The sequence below is a fragment of the Manis pentadactyla genome, chromosome 12 (genome assembly GCF_030020395.1).
Source record: "Manis pentadactyla isolate mManPen7 chromosome 12, mManPen7.hap1, whole genome shotgun sequence".
Lineage (NCBI taxonomy): Eukaryota > Metazoa > Chordata > Mammalia > Pholidota > Manidae > Manis > Manis pentadactyla.
In genome coordinates this window covers 25,549,843-25,576,853 of record NC_080030.1, presented here as the reverse complement: position 1 = coordinate 25,576,853, position 27,011 = coordinate 25,549,843, and the positions used below count along the sequence as shown (strand labels likewise).

Here is a 27,011-nt window from a genome sequence, read left to right as displayed (position 1 = left end):
CTGCCATAAAGATTTCAAAGTATAGTTACAGTTTCTTAATGAAAATGTTATCTTGAAAAGATATCTACACCCCTTTGGTAGCATTATTTACAAGAGCCAACACATAGAGGTAACCTAACTGTCTATCTCTAGATTAACGGAGAAAGATGTGATGCATATACACAATGGAATATTACTCAGCCATAAAAAGAAGGAAATCTTGCCATTTGTGACAATATCGGGGGACTTAGGTGGCATCATGTTCAGTGAAATAGGCTAGGCAAAGAGAACTACCATATATATACCCAAATAATTTCACTTAGATGTGGAATCTAAAACAAACACACAGAAAAAAACAGAAACAGACTCATAAATACAGAGAACAAACTGGTAATTGCCAGATGAAGGGCTCCTGGCAAATTGGTGATGGGGATTGAGAGGTATAATATGCCAGTTATAAAATAAATGTCATGGGGATGAAAGGTACAGCACAGGGAATATAGTCAATAATGTTGAAATAACTGCATGGTGACAGATGACAACTATGCTTATTGTGGTGAGCATTTCATATGTATATAAATGTCAAATCACTATGTTGTACACCTGAAACTAATAGAATATAATATGCCAACTATAATTCTATTAAAGTATTTTTAAAAGTAAATAAAAGTGTTCTTACAGTCTCTTGATTAGGGGTCATGTCTGAACCTGGCACCCACTGCATCAGAAAGGAAAAAATTAAGGCAGGATGATGTGAGGGAGAATCACATAGTCATACACCATCCTCCTCCAATCTCACTTTTCTTGATTTCTAGGAAAGGTGGAGCAACCATTCTGGAGGAGGTATCCCCCAGACCCCTCAGGATGGAGTGAGATCATCTTTGGGAAGGTGTATAAGCCTGCACTTCATGCCTTCATGTACCTCATTTGTTTTATACAACTGTTTCAAATGCTCTCTCTGACCCACACTATTACCCTGAGGCTGAAAATGTGCTTCTTCTGATGTGATTCAGTGGTCCAAGTTGGTACACTATATTCTGCTTCAGTTCTTTTCCAGTAATTTGAACATCTTTATCTGCCACCCAGGATGTAAAGCCCAGTCCAGAGTAAGTATCTGTTCCTATCAGGGCCCATGTGGTCAGCAATTCACCTAGTGTGTGAACTTCCTTTGCCCCAAATCCAGACTTGGACTGGTGTCAAGATTTGCTATGACATTTTCCTCCACCTCCATTTGAGCTATTACAGAAAGGAATAAGGAAGTGAGTGCATGGAAACTAAGCTTGTTTCTTGCTAGTTTACATTTCTGAATGCATTCTGTGAGTTGGTTCCTAGGGTTTGGATACATCACATCTAAATTTTATGGATAACTTCGACCTCCAGGGACTGATCACAACAGAGCTGCAGTGCCATGCATAGGGTGACACTGAAGCCATCCAAGAATCAGTGTGGAAGGATGAGCAGGTATTTTTCCATTGAGTTCAAGTCATGCTAGTGAATCCCATGGATGCAAACTGTAGAGAGTTGGTGCACTATGTAATTAAAGCAAACACAGTTCACTAGATCATCCACACGTCTGACAGCTGAAGGTCTGGGGAATCCCCTGAGGTTCAATGACTTGCTAGGAAGACTCACTGAGAACTTTTACAGTCAGGTTTATGTTTCATTATAACTACAGGATATTTTTAAACCATCCAATATTGATTAAAAGCAGCCAGGAAGCTTGAGACATCAAAGTGGCAACATAAGGGTCTCTCTGTCCCTCTGTACCTCTGTCCCTCTGTTCCCTGACAAAGATCAACGCTAAAGAGCTATCTGTGAACAAAAACAGGCCTGTGAGTGCTCTAGAGTCCACCTAAGAAATTGTAGCAACAGGTCCATTTGGCCAACGTCAACCCATTCCTCAAGCCGGCATTGCTCAGCACCACGACAGACCTTTCCAGCCAGAAAGAGTTCCCTTCAACCAGGAAATGAAAAGTGAGGTGAACAACCAGCTTCTCCAGCCTTTTGGGGTTCCCCACACAGGACTCACATCTTATCCCACACAAACTGGCAAAGGTGAAAAGTACAGAGACAGTTAAAAAAAAGGAAGAAAAGCCATACAGTAGCAGCCACAGAACAGGCAGGTGATCCCAGTTCCTGGAGATTTGCTCTGCCAACACACATGGCAGATTTCACCACTGAAGAAAAAACTAATGGTTTGCACGGCCTCTGCCAATTTCACCAGCTTTTGCACCACAGATATTACTGCTTGTGGAGCCCAGCCTCCCCTTCTCCCCTACTCTCTCTCTCTCTCTCTCTCTCTCTCTCTCTCTCTCTCTCTCTCTCTCTCTCTCTCTCTCTCTCCCTCTCTCTGTCTTTCTCCTTTCTCTCCTTGGTCCTCCAAGTCCACTTACTGGGCTATCTTTCCTCTCCTTGACATCAGCACAGAGGCATGAATCAAACTTGGTTCAGTGCCCTCCCTGGTGAGGGACAATAAGATGCTGACTCTGCCTCCAGGAGGGGACCGAGGTGGTGGCATTAGATCTGGGAGGCAGAAGGATGCCTCATAGAGGCACAGGTAGACATAACCCTGGTACAAAGTAGAAAAGCCGGGCTAGAAGATTAAATGGTAGGAACAGAGGGAATATTTACAGTTTCTGGGCCCATGAGAAATCAATTCCCAAGGCTCCTTGTTAGACAAAATGTCCAATTTTGCCTTCATTCCCAGAATAGTTCAGTTTCCTATGGGGACTGGGACAAGGCAGCAGGAAGCCCAAATTGACTATTCTAGGTCTTCAGGACGCAACTTGGGACAAGTTGTATATTTACCAACTTTCCTGTCCTTGGGGAATAAGCTCCCCTGGTCTCCTAAACTCTGTCTCTCCAAGATCCAGGGCTGGTCACAGAGGAGGTTTCCATTCTTCCTTGAAGCCAGTCTTCCTCACCACTTTAGGAACCAAGAAACATCTCCCTACATTTACCCAGTGATATAACACCAAGAAACAAGACTGCTTCCAATTGCCTTCCCCTCAAGGGGGCAATTCTCTATAGAGACACCATGGTTTCCTCCTGGTTCTGCTAAGGCAGCAAATAGAATCTCCCCTAATGGGCACACACAGAGAGGGGGGCTGCGCAGGACCCAGGGTTGCATCATGGGAGTCTACCTTTGCATTTGTTGGAATTCAGTTTTATGGGTTCATTGCAAGATAATTGGATCATGTGTCCACTCAATAAACACCAATGGAACTGACTGATACATTAAGTGCCAGTTTTTAAAAACCCTTAATTTAAAAACCTATAATTAAAGACAAAGGTAAAGAACATAGTACTAGGCTGAGTCTTATGAAACTGTCAATATTACACCATGTTTGACCAACAGAACTGGCATCTTTTGGCACACTTATGCTATGCCCTGAGTCAGCAGGTGGGCAGGACTGGGGTTTAGATACATGGGGACCAGCCTGGATTCATGTGTGGGCCTGGCCCCTGAGCATTAATGGGATGGCCTGGATCCTGGCACTGGGGATCATTACGGGATGGTGGGCCTGGTGTTTGGGTGTGTGGCACTTGGCCTGGGTGTAGGGGCCAGTTCAGCACTGAGGAGAGTCAAAGCCTGTGTGCTTGAGACCCCACCTGGGCCTGGAGCAATGGGGTTCAACCAGAGGCAAGGGTGGGCTGGGGGCATGCCTGGGCCATGGTATCCAGGACCACAGGTGATGGCCCAGTGCCACAGTGTGCTGGGAGCCTGTGTCTGGGGTAGCTGGTCTGGATTATAGATCCACAGGAATGGGCGGGGGCTGGGACAGGCCAGGAGTCTGGGGTCAGGGCATTCAGCCCAGTGCTGGGGCAGACCTGGCAAAAGGGGATCTGGCCTGGCCCTGAGGTGAGCCAGGACCAGGGTCTGAGGTCAGTCACTTTGGATGGGGGAGCCTGTCTGGAGCCTGGGGCTGCTGGAGCCCCCCTGGTGCTGGGGTGGCTGGGTCCTGGGGCAAGGAGAACCAGCCTGACGATGGTGGGCATCTGTGCCAGCCCAAATAGTGAGGCTGGTGGTTCACTGCCTTCTCCCTCTGTCACCAGGAGGGAGTCTGTTCAGGCAGCCTGGCCTCAGGAGGGGTGGCAGAGGTGATGTAAACCTGTCTTACTTCTATGCATCCTTTCTTACTTCTGTGTTTTGCTCAGTGCTACAATCCTTCAACTGGACTCACGAGCTCATGGGAAGTTATTGTCCTGCCTGGATAATTGTTTCAATTGATGTTTCTGGGAGGAAATAAGTGCTAGACCCTTCCACAGTGCCATCTCACAGGTGTCACTGTACCCCAACTGGACTTTTAAAGGACCATGGAACCAATTGTCTTAAAGGTGCTGTCAGCTGTTGATGCTTCAAAACACCACCAGGAAAATGCTCTAGAAGAGGCATGCTAAGTTTATTAGATCTAATGCAGCAAGGGAGAAGCCCATCTTGACAGAATCTCAATAGTGTTCCAGAAAGGGGATATCAAGGCAGGGTATTTATAAGGTCTTAGTGCCCAGGCTGTGTCACTTCAAGTCAGGATCTGTAAGGCAGTGTGTGATGGGTGTGGGATGTGTGTGTGTGCATGCCTGTGTGTGGGGTGATGAAAATATACGACAACTAGATAGAGGTGATAGTTTTGGATACACTAAATACATTCACAACCCTATGAATGTCTAAATAACTGTGACTGGCACACATAGATATTACACTGCGAACATGAACGATGAACAGAAAACTAGCTACATTGGAATTCATCACAAATTTAAACTTTTGTGTAATACTTGGCAACCCTAATGCATTGCCAGTGGGAATGAGAAAATGTTACAGCCACTATGGAAAAGAATCTGCAATCTGTTGTTTCCTCAGAAAGCTAAACAGAATTATCAGATGACTGAACAATTCTACTTTAGAGTATAACTGTACACTATAAAGAACTGAGATAGGGGCTCAAAGAGATATTCATTTATCAATAATGAAAGAAGTGTTAGTCACAGCTGCCAATATGTGGAAACAACCCATGTCCATCAGCCAATGAATAGGTAAAGTGTGGACCATCCCCACAATGGAATATTATACAGCTGTGAGAAGGAATGGCATTCTGATGCATGGCACAATCTAGATGAACCTTGAAAACATTATGCTGAGCAAAGTCAGCCTGACACCAGAAGATATATATTGTACTATATGTGAAAAGGAATAAAAGCAAACCTCATTAAGGAGAATCAGGAAGCTAGAAGCTGGAGCAGCAGCACTCCCCATCAATTGCAGATTCCAACAGAGAAATGATGCACATTGCATGTCCTTCGAGAGACCAACTTGCCCTGCAATTCACCCAAAGAGCAACTGTCATCACCCTGTGCTCCTGCTTCACCACAAAACAACCCTTGTCAACTTCCTTCTCCTTTTCCATAAAATAAGGCTCCTGTCCTTTGTTTGTTGCACTAGACTATGGTTTTTCCCTGCCTGCATGGCCCAAATTGAAATCCTATGTTATTCCCAAATAAATCCATTTTGCTATTAAAAAAATGGCTGTTTTATTTTTAAGGCAAAGAGATTCATAGACACAAAAAGTTATTTAGAAATTACCAAGTTTTGGAGGGAGGGGAAATTGGCAGTGTTGCCTTGACAGTTACAAAGTTTCTATTGGGAGATGCAAAATATTTGGGAAAAAGAGCCCCAGAGTTGCAATAGCAGGAAGGTACCTAACACCATTGAATTAAAAACATTAATGGTTAATGTTTAATTTTTCATGAGGGAAATTTTTCCTCCCCTGAACATCCCCCAAACATGTATTAACTATGAACACTTCCAGCACTTGAAATGTGGCATGACTCATAACCTAATCTTCTACTCATGAGATTTATGGAGTGCAACCGCTGGGAAGAACTCTTCATCAAGTTAGGCCTAGGTCACTGAAGCAAAGGGGGACTGAAGGTCAGGAAGGTCTGTGGGTTGTGACCCTGGTGACATCAGCTGACAGGTTCTGCTATGGATTGTGAGAAAGATTTGAATGGCAGTAGTACATTGTCAAAAGAAAAGACAAATTGTTTACTTTGTCAAATGCTTCCTGTCAAATAGCATTAGCTGTAGGATCTTATGAAAGCCCTACATCTACATATGCAGCACCCTGCCAGGTTATTCAGAGAACCTGCCTGGCTGATTGTCACATATACACAGAAGAATAAGGGTTCTCAACTGTCGTCATGCTCATGAGAAGAAAAGGGTGGAGAAAATGGCGTTACTAGATAATCATCTTTCCTGTAAAATGATAAATTGTGTTATACTTCCAATAATTTGGTAGCATGTCCATAGAGAAGAATTATACCTTTTTTTTTAATAACTGAAGACTTCTTCAGCTTGAGTTCATATATCTCAAAATCAACTCAAACAAGTGAGGTAACCTAACCATACCAATACTGTGTAAGGCAAAACTGAGTATAGTGGTGATACTGGCTTCCTGTTCACAGAGTCAAAGAATGAACTTTGCAAATGCTCAAGGCAAGAAAGCAGGAGAAAAAGGCTTTTTATTCAGAGAAAGCATAAATACAGAACTTTCAGTGCATGCTGGGAGGAGACAAGAGTGCCCATGTCTGGTCTTTGTATATCCCAGACATAGCAGAGTTCCTAATATCTATGGGTCCCCACTGGAATGCTGTCCATTGTTTCGATGAATCTCTTTGAAAGTTGTCTATATTACCAAATTTAGCATGCTCGTGCCTATCTGCCATCAAAATGAAAGAAAATGCAAGGACATTCACACCGCAAGCATCATGTTTTTGCACATTCCTGAGGCTCTCAGTAAGCATCCTGTTTTTGTCCTTTCCTGAGGCCCTTATCCTGCTCTAACTGGACAGGAGATGTCCCCTGTCTTTTCCCTGTCTAGTGGGTTCTGATATCATTCTGGGAAACAGTTTAATAGAAATATGTCTCAATAATGACCAAATTGGGGTAAGAAAGTCCGCTCCCTTCCTGTCAGTAGGCCTAAATCTGGGAAAAGATCTACACAGTCCTGACAACTGAATAAGGCAGATGCTAATTCCCACCTAGGACCATGGCCTCGCTTACATACTCTTGCTACCCTAACCACCATCTTCCATTTTATTTTGAGAATGTTCTCCCCAGCACACTGTAACAGGATCCCAGGGCCCAGGTATGGAACATGGCCCAGAACTGAGTTTAGACAGCTGAAATTATTTGTCAATCATCCCAGAGTGAGACAAAGAGCAAAATCATATTTCAAGCCTAAGTTGACAGGCCCCTAGCCATCATGTTTTCTAGTCATTTTAAAGAATCTTAGTAATTGAAAAACTAGACACTCTGAAACACCATAAGGACTTTCTCTTGACTCATTCTAGACCTGACACAAATAGGATGACAATCTCATTAAAGGAGAGTGATCCTCCTGATGAGTTTCCTAAAGGCCCCCTTCATGTCCCTGTTCCTCAGGCTGTAGATGAAGGGGTTCATCATTTGTGGGACCACAGTGTACATCACTGAGGCTGCTGCAGCCTTTCTGGAAGAGCCAGCAACTGCAGAATTAATGTACACACTCACACCTGTTGCATAGAACAAGGAAACAACTGAGAGGTGAGACCCACAGGTGGAAAAGGATTTATACCTTCCCCCTGCTGAGGGCATTTGCAAAACAGAGGAGACAATTTGAGCATAAGAATAAATGATCCCAGAGAGAGGAAGACCCCCAAATAGGCTAAACATAACAAATATCACAAAGTTATTGATGAGAGTATCAGAGCAGGCCAGCTTGATGACCTGAGCAAGTTCACAGAAGAAGTGGGGGACTTTCCTGTTTGTGCAGAAGGACAGTCGCAAGACCATCAGACTATGGAGCAGGGCATCCACGATGCTGAGGAGCAGAGAGAGTAGAATCAGCTGAACACAGAGTCGGGGGTTCATGATGACCGTGTACATCAGGGGGTGACAGATGGCCACATAGCGGTCATAGGCCATTGCTGCAAGGAGACAGTTTTCAAAACCAATAAAAACCAGGACAAAGCAGATCTGGGTGAGGCAGCCCGTGTAACTGATGTGCTGATTCTGGGCTTGGATGTTTACCAGCATCTTGGGGATTGTGGTTGTGCTTAAACAGATGTCACCCAGGGACAGGTGGGAGAGGAAGAAGTACATGGGGGTGTGGAGGTGGGGGTCAGAGATGACGGCCAGGATGATGAGCAGGTTTCCCAGGACGGTGACCAGGTACAAGGACAGAAATACCCCAAAAAGGAGTGGCTGCAGTTCTGGATCCTGTGTCAGTCCAAGGAGGATGAATTCTGAAACATCTGTGTGATTTCTGGGATCCATGTAGTTAATGAACCTATATAAAATATTGGGTGACAAGAAAATAAAACACATGGTCTGTTTATCAGCCACAGCATCTGGGCATTTGTTAGAAATGCCAATCCTTGGGTCCTGCTCTGTATTATTGATGATATATCCCGGGGCTGGTGCCCAGTAACATGTTTTAAAAATCCCTGCAGATAACGCTGACCTACGCTAATGACTGAGAACTGTTATCCTAGAAACACACTTGTGCATCCCATCAACCCCAGGTAATACAAAAATCTTTTCCTCTCCTTTTATCTCTCTCTATCCTTCTTCCCTCCCTCCTTCTCTACCCTCATTTTATTGCTCTTCATTCAAAAACAGGTCCATCAGCCCACATTTTATTGAGAATGACTGTCTGACACACTTCAGCAAGTCCTGAGAGCAGAATAAAGGCCACATGGGTTTATTCCCACAGGGTATTCAACACCTCCAGGCAATCAGAAAGATGAGAATGAAATTACGGAATCTGTCTCATCTTCAGGATCATCTTCCCTTAATGTGAGAGACATTATATGGTAAAAAAAAAAAACCCAGCTGCATGGGAAAGGATGAAATGCATAAGATACTGAATAGACAGATACGAAGAGTGACATTGTGTGCTGGGAACACACAGATGCATAAGAGAGCACCAGTGCCAGGCATCCTAACAGGCTTGTCCTGTGCACCCGAGGTTCTCCGACTCCTGAGGAGAGAAGATCAGAGGACTGGTCTTTGGCATAATATGTAGACTCAGACACTGTGACTTTAATCCAGGCTCCTGCACTTGTGTCGGAGCTGGGAAAACTTTTTAACTGCGAAGAAAGAATCCCAGCATGGAACTTTCATAATGATAAAGAGTGTATAGATTAGACCCACCAGCACATGGGACCACAAACGGGACCCACATACTGACATTTCCTATTGCAACATTTTTTCTTCATTAACCATAGCACCTGGCTTGTTTCCTTCCTAAGATGGACCTGTTGTGGAAAGAAGAACAAGGAGAGGACATGCCTAGGGTGATAAGTGCACATTTCAGGGATGGGTTGATGGACTGAAAGTTCTTCCAGGAATATTGGTCATGTACAAGGAAAGAAAGGAAATACCAACAATCAATTTGGCATGGATATAAAAACACGAAAATGAATTAAATAGTAAAATGAACATGATACATGAATCAATACAAACAATGAAAACTTACAGTAGAAAAAATAATTTGATAGAAAGTCTACGGCATGCATTTTAAATATGTTTAAAATGACTTTGATGTGTTTCTTTGAGTGATTATTCAAGCATTAAAAATTACAGAGAATGGTGGTTAATGACTGAGTTCCCTCCAGCCAACATTAGCAAATTCACACTCTTCCCCATACTTTGAAGAGGTATTTTTATTGTAGTGAACAAGAGGTATATCTGAAGCCCCACATAAAGGTTTGTACAATTTGGGTTCCTTTCCTTCCCAGCAGGAAACACTGCACTAGCTTGATATCCATTATCCACCTGCACTTTTTCTTATATAAGGTACTATTCTCACAAAACCAACTGTATTGTTCTTGCTTTTTAAATAGGTGTGCATGCACAGAATCATTCTCTGCCTGTATTTACAATTGGCTTTCCTTCTAAACATACATTTATTGATGCTCAGCCTACCTCACTCTTTTTAACTACTTGGATTATTCTATATTGTACATCCTGACTCAGGACTCCATTTCCCAGCTGAGGATATTATATTATTGTCACCAGAATAAATAATATGTAATTCAAAAATTATATATCACAGTAGTATTTAGTAATGTATATAATTATTGCATTGCTATGTTCTACATGTGAAACCCACATAATATTGTATATCAACTGTATTCAAACTAAACAAACATATATATATAAACACAATATGAAAGCATGCCTGAGGAATACCATCACATTGGTGCTGACTGTGGATGGAGTCAGGAATGAAAAGGAAGTTGAAAGGGGTGCTTTCTGTATTTCTAAAAATTTGTTGATTAAAAAGCATAGGCATGAAGCTGATAATAGCAGAATGCCAATGTTTGGTAATTCTGGAAAGGGGCTAACAGTGGCATTCCCAATATATTTTGCTGCTCTTATAGTGCAAAATAATGCAGAGGGACTAGTAGACAAAGGAGGCAGCCTGGTCTGTGGGTCTGGGTGTGCTCTCCTCCTGCTCAGACCTCACAGTCAGGCAGCCAACACGACGCCAGCTCTTCTTGTGGGTGGACATATGTGGCTTCAGGTGAAGCCGATCAGCTTAGGCAGGAGCACTCCTGGCAGCTTGTCAAGATGCATGTTTCCTAAATCCTGACCTCACATCAGAGCATTGTCTAGTGGACATTATGTTACCTGGGTGGCATCATTGCGGGATGATGCTTGATATGCTTCCTGGAAACTGAATAATGGAGACATAAGGATTGCCTTTGCAAAAGGCAGAAAGACACAGTGAAATCCTGGGTTTCTGGGTAAGAGGGACCATAGCAGGGAGATGGCTCAGCTGTTGCTTCCTGGTTGGGCAGTGCCGTTGAGTGAGGTGGTCACACCCACTATTTGCAGCCTCTGCATCCCTGGGGGCTCAACATCCAAAGCTCCTCATTAGACATACTTCATTATTATTTAGGTCCCAGGACAGTGGAAAGCCTTAAAGACCAAGACTCTAGAAGGAAGGCAATTGGGATGCCTGCTTCCTTACACTGTGAGGCCAGGTGTTTACCATGTTTACCATCCTTTTCTCTCTTCCCATTGCACACACCCTGTCGTGTGGAAAGTTCAGCCTTCTCAAATTGGACCCAGTCTGTGTGTTTCTGTAGAAGCTACGGTATCTAATCCAGTTAGTGATATGAGGAAACTGATTCTAAACTTAAGTGTGAAAACATAGTTTATATTTTGTGTAAAAAATACATTTTAAAATATACCTAAGTAATGGTAAAATGCACTCAGATGTTTCAGTCAAGATCCCCCGAAAGTTCCCTAAGTATTTTTTTTAATTTTAATTAATTTATATATATTTTTTCTTTTGGTATCATTAATCTACAATTACATGAGTGACATTATGGTTACTAGACTTCCCCCATCACCAAGTTCCCCTCACATACCCCATTACAGTCACTATCCATCAGCATAGTAAGATGCTATACAATCACTACTTGTCTTCTCTGTGTTGTACAGACTTCCCTGTGCCCTCCCCTACATTATGTCTACTAATCGTAATGCCCCTTTTCCCTCTTTGTTCCTCCCTCCCACCTATCCTCCCCATTACCTTTCCCTTTGGTAACAGTTAGTCAATTCTTGGTTTCTGTGAGTCTGATGCTGTTATGTTCCTTCAGTTTTATTCTTTGTACTTACACTTCATAAATGAGTGAAATTATTTGATACTTGTCTCTTCCCACCTAACTTATTTCACTGAGCAAAATACTCTCCAGGTCCATCCATGCTTCTGCAAATGGTAGGATTTGTTTACTTCTTATGGCTGAAAAATATTCCATTGTGTACATGTACCACATCTTCTTTATCCATTCATCTACTGATGGACCCATAGGTTACTTCAATTTATTGGCTATTGTAAATAGTGCTACAATAAACATAGGGGTGCATATGTCTCTTTCAAACTGGGCTGCTGCATTCTTAGGGTAAATTCCTAGGAGTGGAATTCCTGGGTCAAATGGTATTTCTATTTTGACTTTTTTGAGGAAACTCCATACTACATTCCACACTGGTTGAACTAGTTTACATTTTCACCAACAGTGTAGGAGGGTTCTCCTTTCTCCACAACCTTGCCAACATGTGTTGCTGATTGTCTTTTGGATGGTGATGATCCTTACTGGTGTGAGGTGCTATCTCATTGTGGTTTTAATTTGCAGTTCTTTGATGACTAGCGATGTGGAGTATCTTTTCATGTGTCTGTGGGCCATCTGAATTTCTTCTTTGGAGATCTGTCTGTTCAGCTACTCTGCCCATTTTCTAATTGGATTATTCTCTTTTTGTTTGTTGAGGTGAGTGAGCTCTTTATGTATTTTGGATGTCAGCCCTTTATTGGATCTGTCATTTATGAATATATTCTCCCATACTGTAAGACACCTTTTTGTTCTATTGGTGGTTTCCTTTGCTTTACAGAAGATTTTCAGCTTGATATTGTCCCAATTGTTCATCTTTGCATTTCTTCCCCTTGCCTGGGGAGATATGCTCATGAAGAAGTTGATCATGTTTATGTCTGAGAGATTTTGTCTGTTTCTTTTTAAGAGTTTTATGGTTTCATGATATACATTCAGGTTTTTTATCCATTTTGAATTTACTTTTGTGTATGGGGTTAGACAATGATCCAGTTTCATTCTCTTACATGTAGCTGTCCAGTTATGCCAACACCAGGTGTTGAAGAGGCTGTCCTTTCCCCATTGTATATCCATGACTCCTTTATCATATATTAATTGACTGTATATGTTTGGGTTAATATCTGGACTCTGTATTCTTTCTGTTCCACTGGTCTGTGGGTCTTTTCTTGGCCCAGTAAAAAATTGTCTTGATTACTGCAGCTTTGTAGTACAGCTTTTAATTGGGAAGCAAGATACCCCTGCTTTATTCTTCCTTCTCAGGATTGCTTTGTCTATTCGGGGTCTTTTGTGGTTCCATATGAATTTTAGAACTATTAGTTCCAGTTCGTTGAAGAATGCTGTTGGTATTTTGATAGTGACTGCATAGAATCTGTAGATTGCTTTATGCAGGATGGCCATTTTGGCAATATTAATTCTTCCTAGCCAAGAGCATGAGATGAATTTACATTTGTTAGTGTCCTCTTTAATTTCTCTTAGAAGTGGCCTGTAGTTTTCAGAGTATAGTTCTTTCACTTCCTTGGTAAGGTTTATTTCTAGGTATTTGTTATTTTTGTTGCAATTGTGAATTAAATTGTTTTCCTGACTTCTCTTTCTGCTAGTTCATCATTAGTGTATAGGAAAGCAACAGATATCTGTGTATTAATTTTGTATTCTGTAACTTTGCTGAATTGAGATATTAGTTCTCCTAGTTTTGGACTGGAGTCTTTAGGTTATTTTATGTACAATATCATGTCATCTGCAAATAGTGACAGTTTGACATCTTCTTTACCAATCTGGATGCCTTCTATTCCTTTGTTTTTTCTGATTGCTGTGGCTAGTACTTCTAGTACTATGCTGAATAACAGTGGGGAGAGTGTGCATCCCTGTCTTTTTCCCTATCTTAGAGGAAGAACTTTCAGCTTCTCATTGTTAAGTATGATGTTGGCTGTGGGTTTGTCATTTATGGCCTTTATTATGTTGAAGTACTTGCCCTCTATCCACATTTTGTTAAGAGTTTTAATCATGAATGGATGTTGAATTTTGTCAAATGCTTTTTCAGCATCTATGGAGATGATCATGTGTTTTTTGTCCTTCTTTTTGCTGATGTGGTGGATGATGTTGATGGATTTTCGAATGTTGTAACATCCTTGCATCCCTGAGATGAATTCCACTTGATCATAGTGTATGATCCTCTTGATGTATTTTTGAATTTGGTTTGCTAATATTTTATCGAGTATTTTTGCATCTATGTTCATCAGGAATACTGGTCTGTAATTTTCTTTTATGGTGGAGTCTTTGCCATGTTTTGGTATTAAAGTGATGCTGGCTTCATACAATGAGTTTGGAAGTATTCCCTTCTCTTCTATTTTTTGGAAAACTTTAAGTAGAATGGGTATTATGACTTCTCTACATGTCTGGTAAAATTAAGCAGTGTCTCCATCTGACCTGAGGGTTTTGTTCTTGGATAGTTTTTTGATTTCCATTTCAATTTCATTCCTGGTATTTGTTTCACATATGTAGGTGCATCTGTGTTGGGTGCAGATATTTATAATGGTTATATCCTCATATTGGGCTGCCCCCTTTATTATTATGTAATTGCCTTTATCTCTTACTTTCTTATTTTGACGTCTATTTTGTCTTTTACAAATACTTCAACACATTTTTTATTCTCTCCATTGTTTGCATGAAATATCTTTTTCCATCCCTTCACTTTTAGTCTGTGTATATCTTCGGGCTTGAGGTGAGTCTCTTGTAAGCAAATATAGATGGATCTTGCTTTTTTATCCATTCTATTACTCTGTGTCTTTTGATTGGTGCATTCAGTCGATTTACATTTAGGGTGATCATTGAAAGGTATGTACTTGTTGCCATTGTAGGCTTTTGATTCATGGTTATGAAAGGTTCAAGGGTAGCTTTTTTACTATCTAACCATCTAACTTAACTCGCTTACAAAGGTATTATAAACACAGTCTGATGATTCCTTCTTTATCTCTCTTCTTATTCTTCTTCCTCTATTCTTTTTTCTTTCTTTTTTTTTTTTTAATAATTATTTTTTATTGAAGGGTAGTTGACACACAGTATTACATTACATGAGTTTCAAGTGTACAACACAGTGGTAGAACATTTATATACATAATTCTAGGTTCCAGCTATCACCTTACCAAGCTGTTACAATATCTTGACTATATTCCTTATGCTATACATTACATCCTGGTTACTAATTTATTTTACCATTGGAAGTCTGTCCTTTTTTTTTTTTTTTTTTTGTGAGGGCATCTCTCATATTTATTGATCAAATGGTTGTTAACGACAATAAAATTCTGTATAGGGGAGTCAATGCTCAATGCACAATCATTATTCCACCCCAACCCTAATTTTTGTCAGTCTCCAATCTTCTGAGGCATAACAAACAAGTTTTTACATGTAGAACAAATTCTTACATAATGAATAAGTTACATAGTGAACAGTACAAGGGCAGTCATCACAGAAACTTTCGGTTTTGCTCATGCATTATGAACTATAAACAGTCAGTTCAAATATGAATACTCATTTGGTTTTTATACTTGATTTATATGTGGATACCACATTTCTCTCTTTATTATTATTATTTTTAATAAAATGCTGAAGTGGTAGGTAGATACAAGATAAAGGTAGAAAACATAGTTTAGTGTTGTAAGAGAGCACATGTAGATGATCAGGTGTGTGCCTGTAGACTATGTGTTAATCCAAGCTAGACCAGGGCAATAAAACATCCACGTATGCAGAAGATTTCTCTCAGAACGGGGGGGTGAGGTTCTAAGCCTCACCTCTGTTGATCCCCAATTTCTCACCTGATGGCCCCCCTGCGACTGTGCCTGCCTTAGGTTGTTCCTCCCTTGAGGAATCTTACCCGTCTCTGGCTAACCAGTCATCTTCCGGGGCCATACAGGGAAATGTGAAGTTGGTAAGTGAGAGAGAAGCCTTATTGTTTGAAAAAGTTAGCTTTTTACTTCTTTGCATATTTATGCCCTGTGGCTTCTATGCCCAGCATTTGTCTTGAGGTATCTTTACCACTTGGAAGAATTATGATACTCGGTAAATTTGATATGAGGCACGAATTCTATTTAAGGGTTGTAATTAGGAAGGAAGAAGAAAAGCTATAGAAGTAGCAGGCGGAAGAAAACATGGGAAGATTGATTATTTCTTTGATATATCTTCTTGTAGAGTAACTTCAGCATGTATAGGTTTTAAGCTACTACTTAAATTGCACACACACATTAACATAATAGGAGTATAGTTACATAACCAAAGCATATCTGTAATTACCAGCCATCTGCAGTGAAACCAAGAAAACCAGTTAGGCACCTTAGGCATTTGTGAAAACTTATCTATGATATGGTGGATATTGTCCAAATGAACTTGAACAGTCTGAGAGAAATCAGACAAATTAAAACAACCCATTCCTGGGGACTGTTCACATGCCATATGTTCTTTTAACAATAAATAGTTTGTAGTTGTAAGACTGGAGCGCTACAATTTGCACTTCTCCAAATTCTTGGTTGAGTTCCAACAGTATAGATCCAGTCCAATTTTGTTGTTTTACTGTATGCACAGGCCAGCTTAGATATCTCCTTCCTCATTCCCATGGCAAGTCCAGGAACTGGTGGGATGAGTGCATCTACAGCTGTAGCAGTGCGTGGATCTTTGTTGGGGTTTTTTGATGATCATCTTCTGGCATGAGTCTTCCAGAGAGTGCAGATGTTGGAAGTTCTTTTTCATATCGTATCTTAGTTCATTTTCGGGGTAGCCAAATTAGGCTTTGATCCTCTGTATAAACACAAACAGACCCTTTGCCTACACTTTTATATGCCCTTTATACCCTTGTGTAGAACTCATTGGAGGTTACCACACAGGAAATGCCCTTTTTTTTTTTGTTTTTTTTTGCTATCACTAATCTACACTTACATGACGAATATTATGTTTACTAGGCTCTCCCCTATACCAGGTCTCCCCTATAAACCTCTTTACAGTCACTGTCCATCAGCATAGCAAAATGTTGTAGAATCACTACTTGCCTTCTCTGTGTTGTACAGTCCTCCCTTTTCTCCTACCCCCCCATGCATGTTAATCTTAATACCCCCCTACTTCTCCCCCCCTTATCCCTCCCTACCCACCCATCCTCCCCAGTCCCTTTCCCTTTGGTACCTGTTAGTCCATTCTTGAGTTCTGTGATTCTGCTGCTGTTCTGTTCCTTCAGTTTTTCCTTTGTTCTTATATTCCACAGATAAGTGAAATCATTTGGTATTTCTCTTTCTCCGCTTGGCTTGTTTCACTGAGCATAATACCCTCCAGCTCCATCCATGTTGCTGCAAATGATTGGATTTGCCCTTTTCTTATAGCTGAGTAGTATTCCATTGTGTATATGTACCACATCTTCTTTATCCATTCATCTATTGATGGACATTTAGGTTGCTTCCAATTCTTGGCTATTGTAAATAGTGCTGCAATAAACATAGGGTTGCATCTGTCTTTCTCAAACTTGATTGCTGCATTCTTAGGGTAAATTCCTAGGAGTGGAATTCCTGGGTCAAATGGTAAGTCTGTTTTGAGCATTTTGATGTACCTCCATACTGCTTTCCACAATGGTTGAACTAACTTACATTCCCACCAGCAGTGTAGGAGGGTTCCCCTTTCTCCACAGCCTCGCCAACATTTGTTGTTGTTTGTCTTTTGAATGGCAGCCATCCTTACTGGTGTGAGGTGATACCTCATTGTAGTTTTAATTTGCATTTCTCTGATAATTAGCGATGTGGAGCATCTTTTCATGTGTCTGTTGGCCATCTGTATTTCTTTTTTGGAGAACTGTCTGTTCAGTTCCTCTGCCCATTTTTTAATTGGATTATTTGTTTTTTGTTTGTTGAGGCGTGTGAGCTCTTTATATATTCTGTATGTCGAGCCTTTATCGGATGTGTCATTTTCAAATATATTCTCCCATACTGTAGGGATCCTTCTTGTTCTATTGATGGTGTCTTTTGCTGTACAGAAGCTTTTCAGCTTAATATAGTCCCACTTACTCATTTTTGCTGTTGTTTTCCTTGCCCGGGGAGATATGTTCAAGAAGAGGTCACTCATGTTTATGTCTAAGTGGTTTTTGCCTATGTTTTCTTCCAAGAGTGTAATGGTTTCATGACTTACATTCGGGTCTTTGATCCATTTTGAGTTTACTTTTGTATATGGGGTTTGACAATGGTCCAGTTTCATTCTCCTACATGTAGCTGTCCAGTTTTGCTAGCACCATCTGTTGAAGTGACTGTCATTTCGCCATTGTATGTCCATGGCTCCTTTATCAAATATTAATTGACCATATATGTCTGCGTTAATGTCTGGATTCTCTAGTCTGTTCCATTGGTCTGTGGCTCTGCTCTTGTGCCAGTACCAAATTGTCTTGATTACTATGGCTTTATAGTAGAGCTTGAAGTCGGGGAGTGAGATCCCCCCTACTTTATTCTTCTTTCTCAGGATTGCTTTGGATATTCGGGTCTTTGGTGTTTCCATATGAATTTTTGAATTATTTGTTCCAGTTCATTGAAGAATGTTGCTGGTAGATTCAAAGGGATTGCATCAAATCTGTATATTGCTTTGGGAGGGATGGATATTTTGATGATATTAATTCTTCCTAGCCACGAGCATGGGATGAGTTTCCATCTGTAAGTGTCCCCTTTAATTTCTCTTAAGAGTGACTTGTAGTTTTCGGTGTGTAAGTCTTTCACATCTTTGGTTCGGTTTATTCCTATGTATTTTATTTTTTTTTGATGCAATTGTGAATGGAGTTGTTTTCCTGATTTCTCTTTCTGTTGGTTCATTGTTATTGTATAGGAAAGCCACAGATTTCTGTGTATTGATTTTGTATCCCGCAACTTTGCTGTATTCCGATATCAGTTCTAGTAGTTTTGGGGTGGAGTCTTTACGATTTTTATGTACAGTATCATGTCATCTGCAAATAGTGACAGTTCAACTTCTTCTTTACCAATCTGGATTCCTTGTATGTATTTGTTTTGACTGATTGCTGTGGCTAGGACCTCCAGCACTATGTTAAATAACAGTGGGGAGAGTGGGCATCCCTGTCTAGTTCCCGAATTCAGAGTAAATGCTTTCAGCTTCTTGCTGTTCAATATAATGTTGGCTGTGGGTTTATCATAGATGGCCTTTATTATGTTGAGGTACTTGCCCTCTATTCCCATTTTGCTGAGAGTTTTTATCATGAATGTATGTTGAACTTTGTCAAATGCTTTTTCAGCATCTATGGATATGATCATGTGGTTTTTGTCTTTCTTTTTGTTGGTCTGGTGTATGATGTTGATGGACTTTCTAATGTTGCGCCATCCTTGCATCCCTGGGATGATTCCCACTTGGTCATGGTGTAAGATCATTTTGATGTATTTTTGAATTCACTTTGCTAATATTTTGTTGAGTATTTTTGCATCTACGTTCATCAGGGATATTGGTCTGTAGTTTTCTTTTTTGGTGTGGTCTTTGCCTGGTTTTGGAATGAGGGTGATGTTAGCTTCATAGAATGAGTTTGGGAGTATCCCCTCCTCCTCTATTTTTTGGAAATCTTTAAGGAGAATGGGTATTATGTCTTCCCTGTATGTCTGATAAAATTCCGAGGTATATCCATCTGGCCTGGTGGTTTTGTTCTTTGGTACTTTTTTGATTACCGCTTCAATTTCATTGCTGGTAATTGGTCTGTTTACATTTTCTGTTTCTTTCTGGGTCAGTCGTGGAAGGTTGTATTTTTCTAGGAAGTTGTCCATTTCTCCTTGGTTTCGCAGCTTGTTAGCACATAGGTTTTCATAGTATTCTCTAATAATTCTTTGTATTTCTGTGGGGTCCGTCGTGATTTTTCCTTTCGTTACTGATACTGTTGACTTGTGTTGACTCTCTTTTCTTCTTAATAAATCTCGCTAGAGCCTAATCTATTTTGTTTATTTTCTGGAAGAACCAGTTCTGTGTTTCATTGATTTTTGCTATTGTTTTATTCTTCTCAATTTTATTTATTTCTTCTCTGATCTTTATTATGTCCCTCCTTCTGCTGACCTTAGCCAACATTTGTTCTTCTTTTTCCAATGTCAATAATTGTGACATTTGACCATTCATTTGGGATTGTTGTTCCTTTTTTAAATATGCTTGGATTGCTATATACTTTCCTCTTAAGACTGCTTTTGCTGTGTCCCACAGAAGTTGGGGCTTAGTGTTGTTGTTGTCATTTGTTTCCATATATTGCTGGATCTCCATTTTGATTTGGTCATTGATCCATTGATTATTTAGGAGCATGTTGTTAAGCCTCCATGTGTTTGTGAGCCTCTTTGCTTTCTTTGTACAGTTTATTTATAGTTTAATGCCTTTGTGGTCTGAAAAGTTGGTTGGTGGGATTTAAATCGTTTGGAATTTTCTGAGGCTCTTTTTGTGGCCTAGTATGTGGTCTATTCTGGAGAATGTTCCATGTGCACTTGAGAAGAATGTATATCCCGCTGCTTTTGGATGTAGAGTTCTATAGATGTCTATTAGGTCCATCTGCTCTACTGTGTTGTTCAGTGCTTCTGTGTCCTTACTAATTTTCTGCCCGGTGGATCTATCCTTTGGGGTGAGTGGTGTGTAGAAGTCTCCTAGAATGAATGCATTGCAGTCTATTTCCCCCTTTAGTTCTGTTAGTATTTGTTTCACATATGCTGGTGCTCCTGTGTTGGGTGCATATTTATATAGAATGGTTATATCCTCTTTTTTGACTGAGCCCTTTATCATTATGTAGTGTCCTTCTTTATCTCTTGTTACTTTCTTTGTTTTGAAGTCTATTTTGTCTGATATTAGTACTGCAACCCCTACTTTCTTCTCTCTGTTGTTTGTCTGAAATCTGTTTTTCCATCAATTGACTTTTAGTCTGTACATGTCTTTGGGTTTGACGTGAGTTTCTTGTAAGCAGCATATAGATGGGTCTTGCTTTTTTATCCATTCTGTTACTCTGTGTCTTTTGATTGGTGCATTCAGTCCATTTACATTTAGGGTGACTATTGAAAGATATGTACTTATTGCCATTGCAGGCTTTAAATTTGTGGTTACCAAGGGTTCAAGGTTAGTCTCTTTATTATCTTACTCCTTAACTTAGCTCTCTTATTGAGCTGTTATATACACTGTCTGGAGACTCTTTTCTTCTCTCCCTTCTTATTCCTCCTCCTCGATTCTTCATATGTTGTGTGTTTTGTGCTGTGCTCTTTCTAGGAGTGCTCCCATCTAGAGCAGTCCCTGTAAGATGTTCTGTACAGGTGGTTTGTGGGAAGCAAATTCCCTCAGCTTTTGTTTGTCTGTGAATTGTTTAATCCCACTATCATATTTGAATGATAGTCGTGCTGGATACAGTATCCTTGGTTCAAGGCCCTTCTGTTTCATTGTATTAAATATATCATGTCATTCTCTTCTTGCCTGTAGTGTTTCTGTTGAGAAGTCTGATGTTAGCCTGATGGGTTTTCCTTTATAGGTGACCTTTTTCTCTCTAGCTGCCTTTAAAACTCTTTCCTTGTCCTTGATCTTTGCCATTTTAATTATTATGTGTCTTGGTGTTGTGTTCCTTGGATCCTTTCTGTTGGGAGTTCTGTGTATTTCGCTGTTATGTTCGAATATTTCCTCTCCCCGTTTGGGGAAGTTTTCAGCAATTATTTCTTCAAATATACTTTCCATCTCTTTTCCTCTCTCTTCTTCTTCTGGAACCTGTATAATACGGATATTTTTCCTTTTGGATTGGTCACACAGTTCTCTTAATATTGTTTCATTCCTGGAGATCCTTTTATCTCTCTCATGTCAGCTTCTATGCGTTCCTGTTCTCTGGTTTCATTTCCATCAAAGGACTCTTGCATCCTATCCATTCTGCTTATAAACCCTTCCAGAGTTTGTTTCATTTCTTCGATCTCCTTTCTGGCATCTGTGATCTGCCTCCGGACTTCATCCCATTTTTCTTGCGTATTTCTCTGCATCTCTGTGAGCACGTTTATGATTTTTATTTTGAATTCTTTGTCAGGAAGTCTGGTTAGGTCTCTCTCCTTCTCTGGTGTTGTCTCTGTGATCTTTGTCTGCCTGTAGTTTTGCCTTTTCATGGTGATAGGAATAGTTTGCAGAGCTGGGACGAGAGACGGCTGGAAGAACTTCCCTTCTTGTTGGGTTGTGGCCCTCCTCTCCTGGGAGAACAGCGACCTCTAGTGGCTTGTGCTGGGCATCTGTGCGCAGACAGGGCTTCTGCTTCCTGCCCGGTTGCTATGGAGTTTATCTCCGCTGTTGCTGTGATCGTGGCCTGGCTCAGGCTGCTGCTCCAAAGTGGTGGAGTCGCATTGGAGGGGGAGTGGCTGTGAGGCTATTTATCTCCATAAGGCGCCTCCCTGCTCCCTGCAGCCCAGGGGTTAGTGTGCCCAGAGATCCCCGGATTCACTACCTCTGGATTAAGTGTCCTGCCCTGCCCCTTTAAGACTTCCAAATACCACCCGCCAAAACAAAACAAGACCACACACACACACACACACACGCACACACAAAATAAAGTGGCCGCTCGTTTTTCTTTATTCTCCGGCGCCAGCCTCAGGCATCTGCACGCCGGTATTGCTGCCCTGTTTTCCTAATATTGGGGTCCCTATCCCTTTAAGACTTCCAAAAAGTGCTCGCCAAAACAAAACAGCAAAAAAAAAAAAAAAAGGTCTCTCTCTTTTCTGGTGTCCTCCGGTGCCCGGCCTCCGGTGCCCACTCACTGTTCTTGCTGCACTGTTTCCCTTGTATCCAGTGCCCCCTGCGCATGCACTGTGTCTGCACTCTGCCCCGGATGGCTGGGGCTGGGTGTTCGGCAGTCCTGTGCTCCGTCTCCCTCCTGCTCTGCCTATTTTTCTCCCGCCCAGGGCTGGGGGGAGTGTCGCTCGGCTCCCACCGGCCGGGGCTTGTATCTTACCCCCTTCGGGAAGCGCTGCGTTTTCTCAGGTGTGGATGTGGTCTGGATATTGTCCTGTGTCCTCTGGTCTTTATTCTAGGAAGAGTTGTCTTTATTATATTTTCATAGATAAATGTGGATTTGGGAGGAGATTTCCGCTGCTCTACTCACGCCTCCATCTTGGCTCCACCTCAATCTTCATTCTATTTCAAACTTCACTTCTGATGTATAATTTTTAAACATTTTTCTGACTGTCATCAATGCAGAAAGATCTGATATTTTTGAACACCTTTCCTATTTCATCTCAATGGGTTCAGGGTACTTTTTTACTCATAGGATCATGAGTTGAAATTATGCCACTTCATCTTTGATAGAGTTAAGAGAAATTACAACTTCTTGGGTAAAGCACTTGTCTTCTGGTAGATCTGTACTCTCAGTGGAGTGAATAATATTTCAACTTTAAATTATAGGTAAACATGTTACTCCATATTATTTTTCATTACAAATATTTCATCATTAATGAATTCACTGTTTTCTTGCACTGATAAATTATTTTTTTATGTTAAATTTTTAGATGACCTTGTGTGGAAAACAATATGGCATTTCCTCAAAAAATTATATGTAGAATTACCTTATGATATAGTAATTCCACTTCTAGATGTATTCCCCATAAAATGGAAGCAAGGACATGAACAGACATTTGTACACCCATGTTCATGGCAGCATTATTCACAATGGCTACACAGTAGAAGCAGTCCAACTGCCTATCAACTGATGAATGGATGAACAAAATATGGTACACACAATGGGAGTTTATTGAATCTAAAAGGAAGGAAATTCTGACACATGCTGCAGCATGGATGAACGTTTAAGAGATTCTTCTTAGTAAATTAAGTCATAAGGCGATATATAGTGTCTGATTCTACTTCCAAGGGTAGTGAAATTCAGTCCCAGAAGTTAGAATGAGATTGCCAAGGTCTGGGGACAAGAGGACCAGGGTGGACTGTCAATACGTACTGATTTCAGTTTGGGAGATGAAGAATTGTATGGATGGATGGTGGTGAGGGAAACACAGCAATGTGAGTGTGATTAATGCCACTGACCTGGACACTTACAACTGATTACAGTGGTAAAAGAGCCTGAATAGTGAAAGCAATCTTGAGAGAAACAAAGCTGGAGGCATCATGATTCCTATTCTCAAACTCTTTTACAAAGCTGGATTAATGAAAGCAGAATAGTCCTGGCATAGGAACTGACTCATAGACTAATGTAACCGAAGCAGGAGCCCACAGATAAACCCACATGTACATGGCCAACCAGTGTTTGACAAGGGCACTGAGATTGCTCAGTGGGTTCAGGATTGTCTCTTCAATAAATGGTTTAGGGAAACCTGGGTCACCATATGCAATGAAATGAGATTGGATCACTATCTTACACCCCCCACATAAATTATATTAAGGTGGATTAAAGGCATCATGAGACCTGAGACCATAGAATTATAAAAGAACATGCAGGGATGTTTCTTTCATGTTGTTCTTGGCAATGATTGTTTTTATATGACACCAAAAGCACCTAAAGCCCCATTGTCATATGGGACAAGTAAGAGTCAAACTCATGTGCTGTGAACCACCAGGTTGTACACCCAAAACCAGTATAATATTGTGTATCAGCTGTATTTCAATAAATACTAAGTAAACAGATAAATGACTAACCAAACTCATAGAAACAGTAGAGTTGGTGGTTACAAAGGAGCTGGAGGAAGTAAGGAGATGCTCACCATAGAGTACCACCTTCCAGGTATAGGATTAGTTTATGAGGATCTCATGTGCACCATGATGGTTTTATGCTGTGTTATTGGTATTTTGGGCTCTTGAATATTGCTAAGGGGATAGAACTGATGTGGTCTCAAATATTTCTCTAAAAGAGAAATTTTTCTTCAAAAGAGGTCATTGTGAGAGCTTAGAGATTTTAGCTGATGCTATGGTGGTAATAATTTTGCTAAACATAAAGATATCACAGCAACACATTGTACCCCTCAATCTTACACATTTTTAAGTGTCAATTCTATCATAATAATGGGGGGAGGAAAGGATCAAATAATGGCTGCATGAATCCAATTCGTGACACCTCAGTTACATTACATCTTCCCTTTCTCTGGGTGCTTTCTTCTTCTGTCTTTCTCAAAAGGGTATGTATCGTTCTCTTTAGTGCTGAACCCAGATAGTCTGGGAGAAGCTCGTCCTCCACAAAGACTCTAATTTAAAGTAAATGCACTCACCCTTTCAACATAGAACAATAATTTACTGGAAATAAGATGTGGACAAATAGGATGTGATGAGGGTCACTACTCAACATTGCAGAGTTATCTTCTAGGTGACTCCATGGAAAATTCTCTAATCACATGACTCAGAAGGACAGTCAGTTTTTTTGTTCCTGGCATCATGTCTTCAGATGTTTCTTCATTTGGTGCCACCACCTGGTGACCCTTAGCAGAACCATTCTTAGAAGAAGACAACACATGAAGGACTGAATGGATCCCTGCTCCCCAAGTCTTAGACATTCCCCACCTCTGAAGTCCCTGTAAGGAGAGATAACTCTCTTATAGTTGGGTCATATTAGAGATAGAGATACTTTTTCTTACCAGAACTGAGGAATTCGTCTGATGAAGTTTAAATATCTCCCAATCATGTAAACCCACTGAGATAATTTAACTATGCAGTTTTCATATATAATGAAACTGAGTATGGTAGATGCCATTGTTCTTCATAAAGAGGCAGTTTACCAGTGACCAGTCTAATTCATTTCTAAATAGGTATGTGAGGAGTCAGCTCCCTTACTCCACTATAATCCTGTAGGTGTCATTGGATGACACACCATGGTTCAGGTGGAAGCCGGTCTCTAGCTATGACCACAGCCTTCTTTCAATACTTTCACTTTCCAACGTAATTTTAGCAATATTCCTTCTTCTATGAGTGATCAAGAAAAAAAAAACTAGAACCTTTGCCTCAGGCTCTTCTTCCATAGAACTGGAGCAAAGCACTTAAATTTAGAAAACAGAAATCAAGTGTAAAACATCATGGAGATAGACAGAAAGCAAAATCAGGTGTCAACCACAACTGAAATGTCCTTGGCCATTCACTATTGTAGACAAATTAAAAAATTTGGTATAAATCAGTTAGTATGGCTCCCTCGTGGTTCTATCAATTTCCCTCACTTTAGAAACTTGATTCTAGAGTAGATGGCATAAAAACAGAGAGAAGATAACCCTCTGATGAGTTTCCTCAAGGCCTCCTTCATGTCCCTGTTCCTCAGGCTGTAGAAGAAGGGGTTCATCATTTGAGGAACCACAATGTACATCACTGAAGCCACTGCCATCTTCCTGGAAAACTCACTGATGACAGAACTAATGTACACACCAAATACTGTCCCGTAGAACAAGGAAAAATGCAGAGGTGAGACCCACAGGTGGAAAAAGGTTTCATCTTTCCTTCTCTTGATGGCATTCTTAAAACAGAGAAGACAATTTTAGCATAAGAGAATGCTATCCCAGAGACGGGAAGAGCCCCAAAGAGGCCAGCCACAAAATAAATCACAATTTTATTGATGAAGGTATCAGAACAGGCCAATTTGATGATCTGAGCAAGTTCACAGAAAAAGTTGGGGATTTCCAGGTTTGTGCAGAAAGAGAGTCGTGACACCATTAGACTAAGGAGCAGGGCCACCACAGTGCTAAGGAGCAGAGAGAGAAGAATCAGCAGAACACAGAGCCAGGAGTTCATGATGACCATGTACCTCAGCGGGTGACAGATGGCCACATAGTGGTCATAGGCCATTGCTGCAAGAAGACAGCTTTCAAATCCACCAAAACCCAGGACAAAGCCAATCTGGGTAAGGCAGCCTGCGTAACTGATGTGCTGATTCTGTGCTTGGATGTTCAGTAACATCTTGGGGATTGTGGATGTGCTTATACAGATGTCAGTAAATGACAGGCTGCAGAGGAAGAAGTACATGAGGGTGTGGAGGTGGGCGTCAGAGCTGACAGCCAGGATGATGAGCAGGTTTCCCAGGATGGTGACCAGGTACATGGACAGGAAGAGCCCAAAGAGGAGGGGCTTCAGTTCTGGATCCTTTGTCAATCCCAGAAGAAGAAATTCTGAAATATCTGAGTGATTTCTGGGTTCCATGTATTTAAGGAATCTGATGGGAATACACAGTGAAAACAAAAAATATATAAATGGTCCCCAGATGAGCACCAGCAGCAATGCAAAGGATGTTGTGAGAAATGCTAATTCTTCATGCCACTACTGGCTTAGTGCTCAGAAACTCTGGGGTGAAGACCAGGAATCTAAGTTGACCAAATATTCCAGTTGGTTTCATGTATGCTAAAGTTTGTCAAGTGATTAAATAAAAACAAAGAAAACTCTGTATATTGTGAAACCAGTTGAATATTCACCCTTCCTTC

At 40.9% G+C, this 27,011-nt stretch overlaps 1 protein-coding gene and 1 pseudogene across 1 annotated transcript; both read right to left on the bottom strand.

The window, feature by feature from the left end:
* Positions 1 to 7,354: 7,354 nt before the first annotated feature.
* LOC130680119 (olfactory receptor 7G2-like) lies at positions 7,355 to 8,290 on the bottom strand. Its single transcript, XM_057490243.1, has one exon. The coding sequence runs from the start codon at positions 8,288 to 8,290 to the stop codon at positions 7,355 to 7,357; it is 936 nt and encodes a 311-aa protein (XP_057346226.1).
* A 17,469-nt stretch (positions 8,291 to 25,759) lies between these two features.
* LOC130679787 (olfactory receptor 7G1-like) lies at positions 25,760 to 26,733 on the bottom strand (annotated as a pseudogene).
* Positions 26,734 to 27,011: the final 278 nt, after the last annotated feature.

Coding starts and splice junctions, on each gene's coding strand:
- LOC130680119 (XM_057490243.1), bottom strand. CDS start 8,290: ATGGATCCCAGAAATCACACAGATGTTTCAGAATTCATCCTCCTTGGA.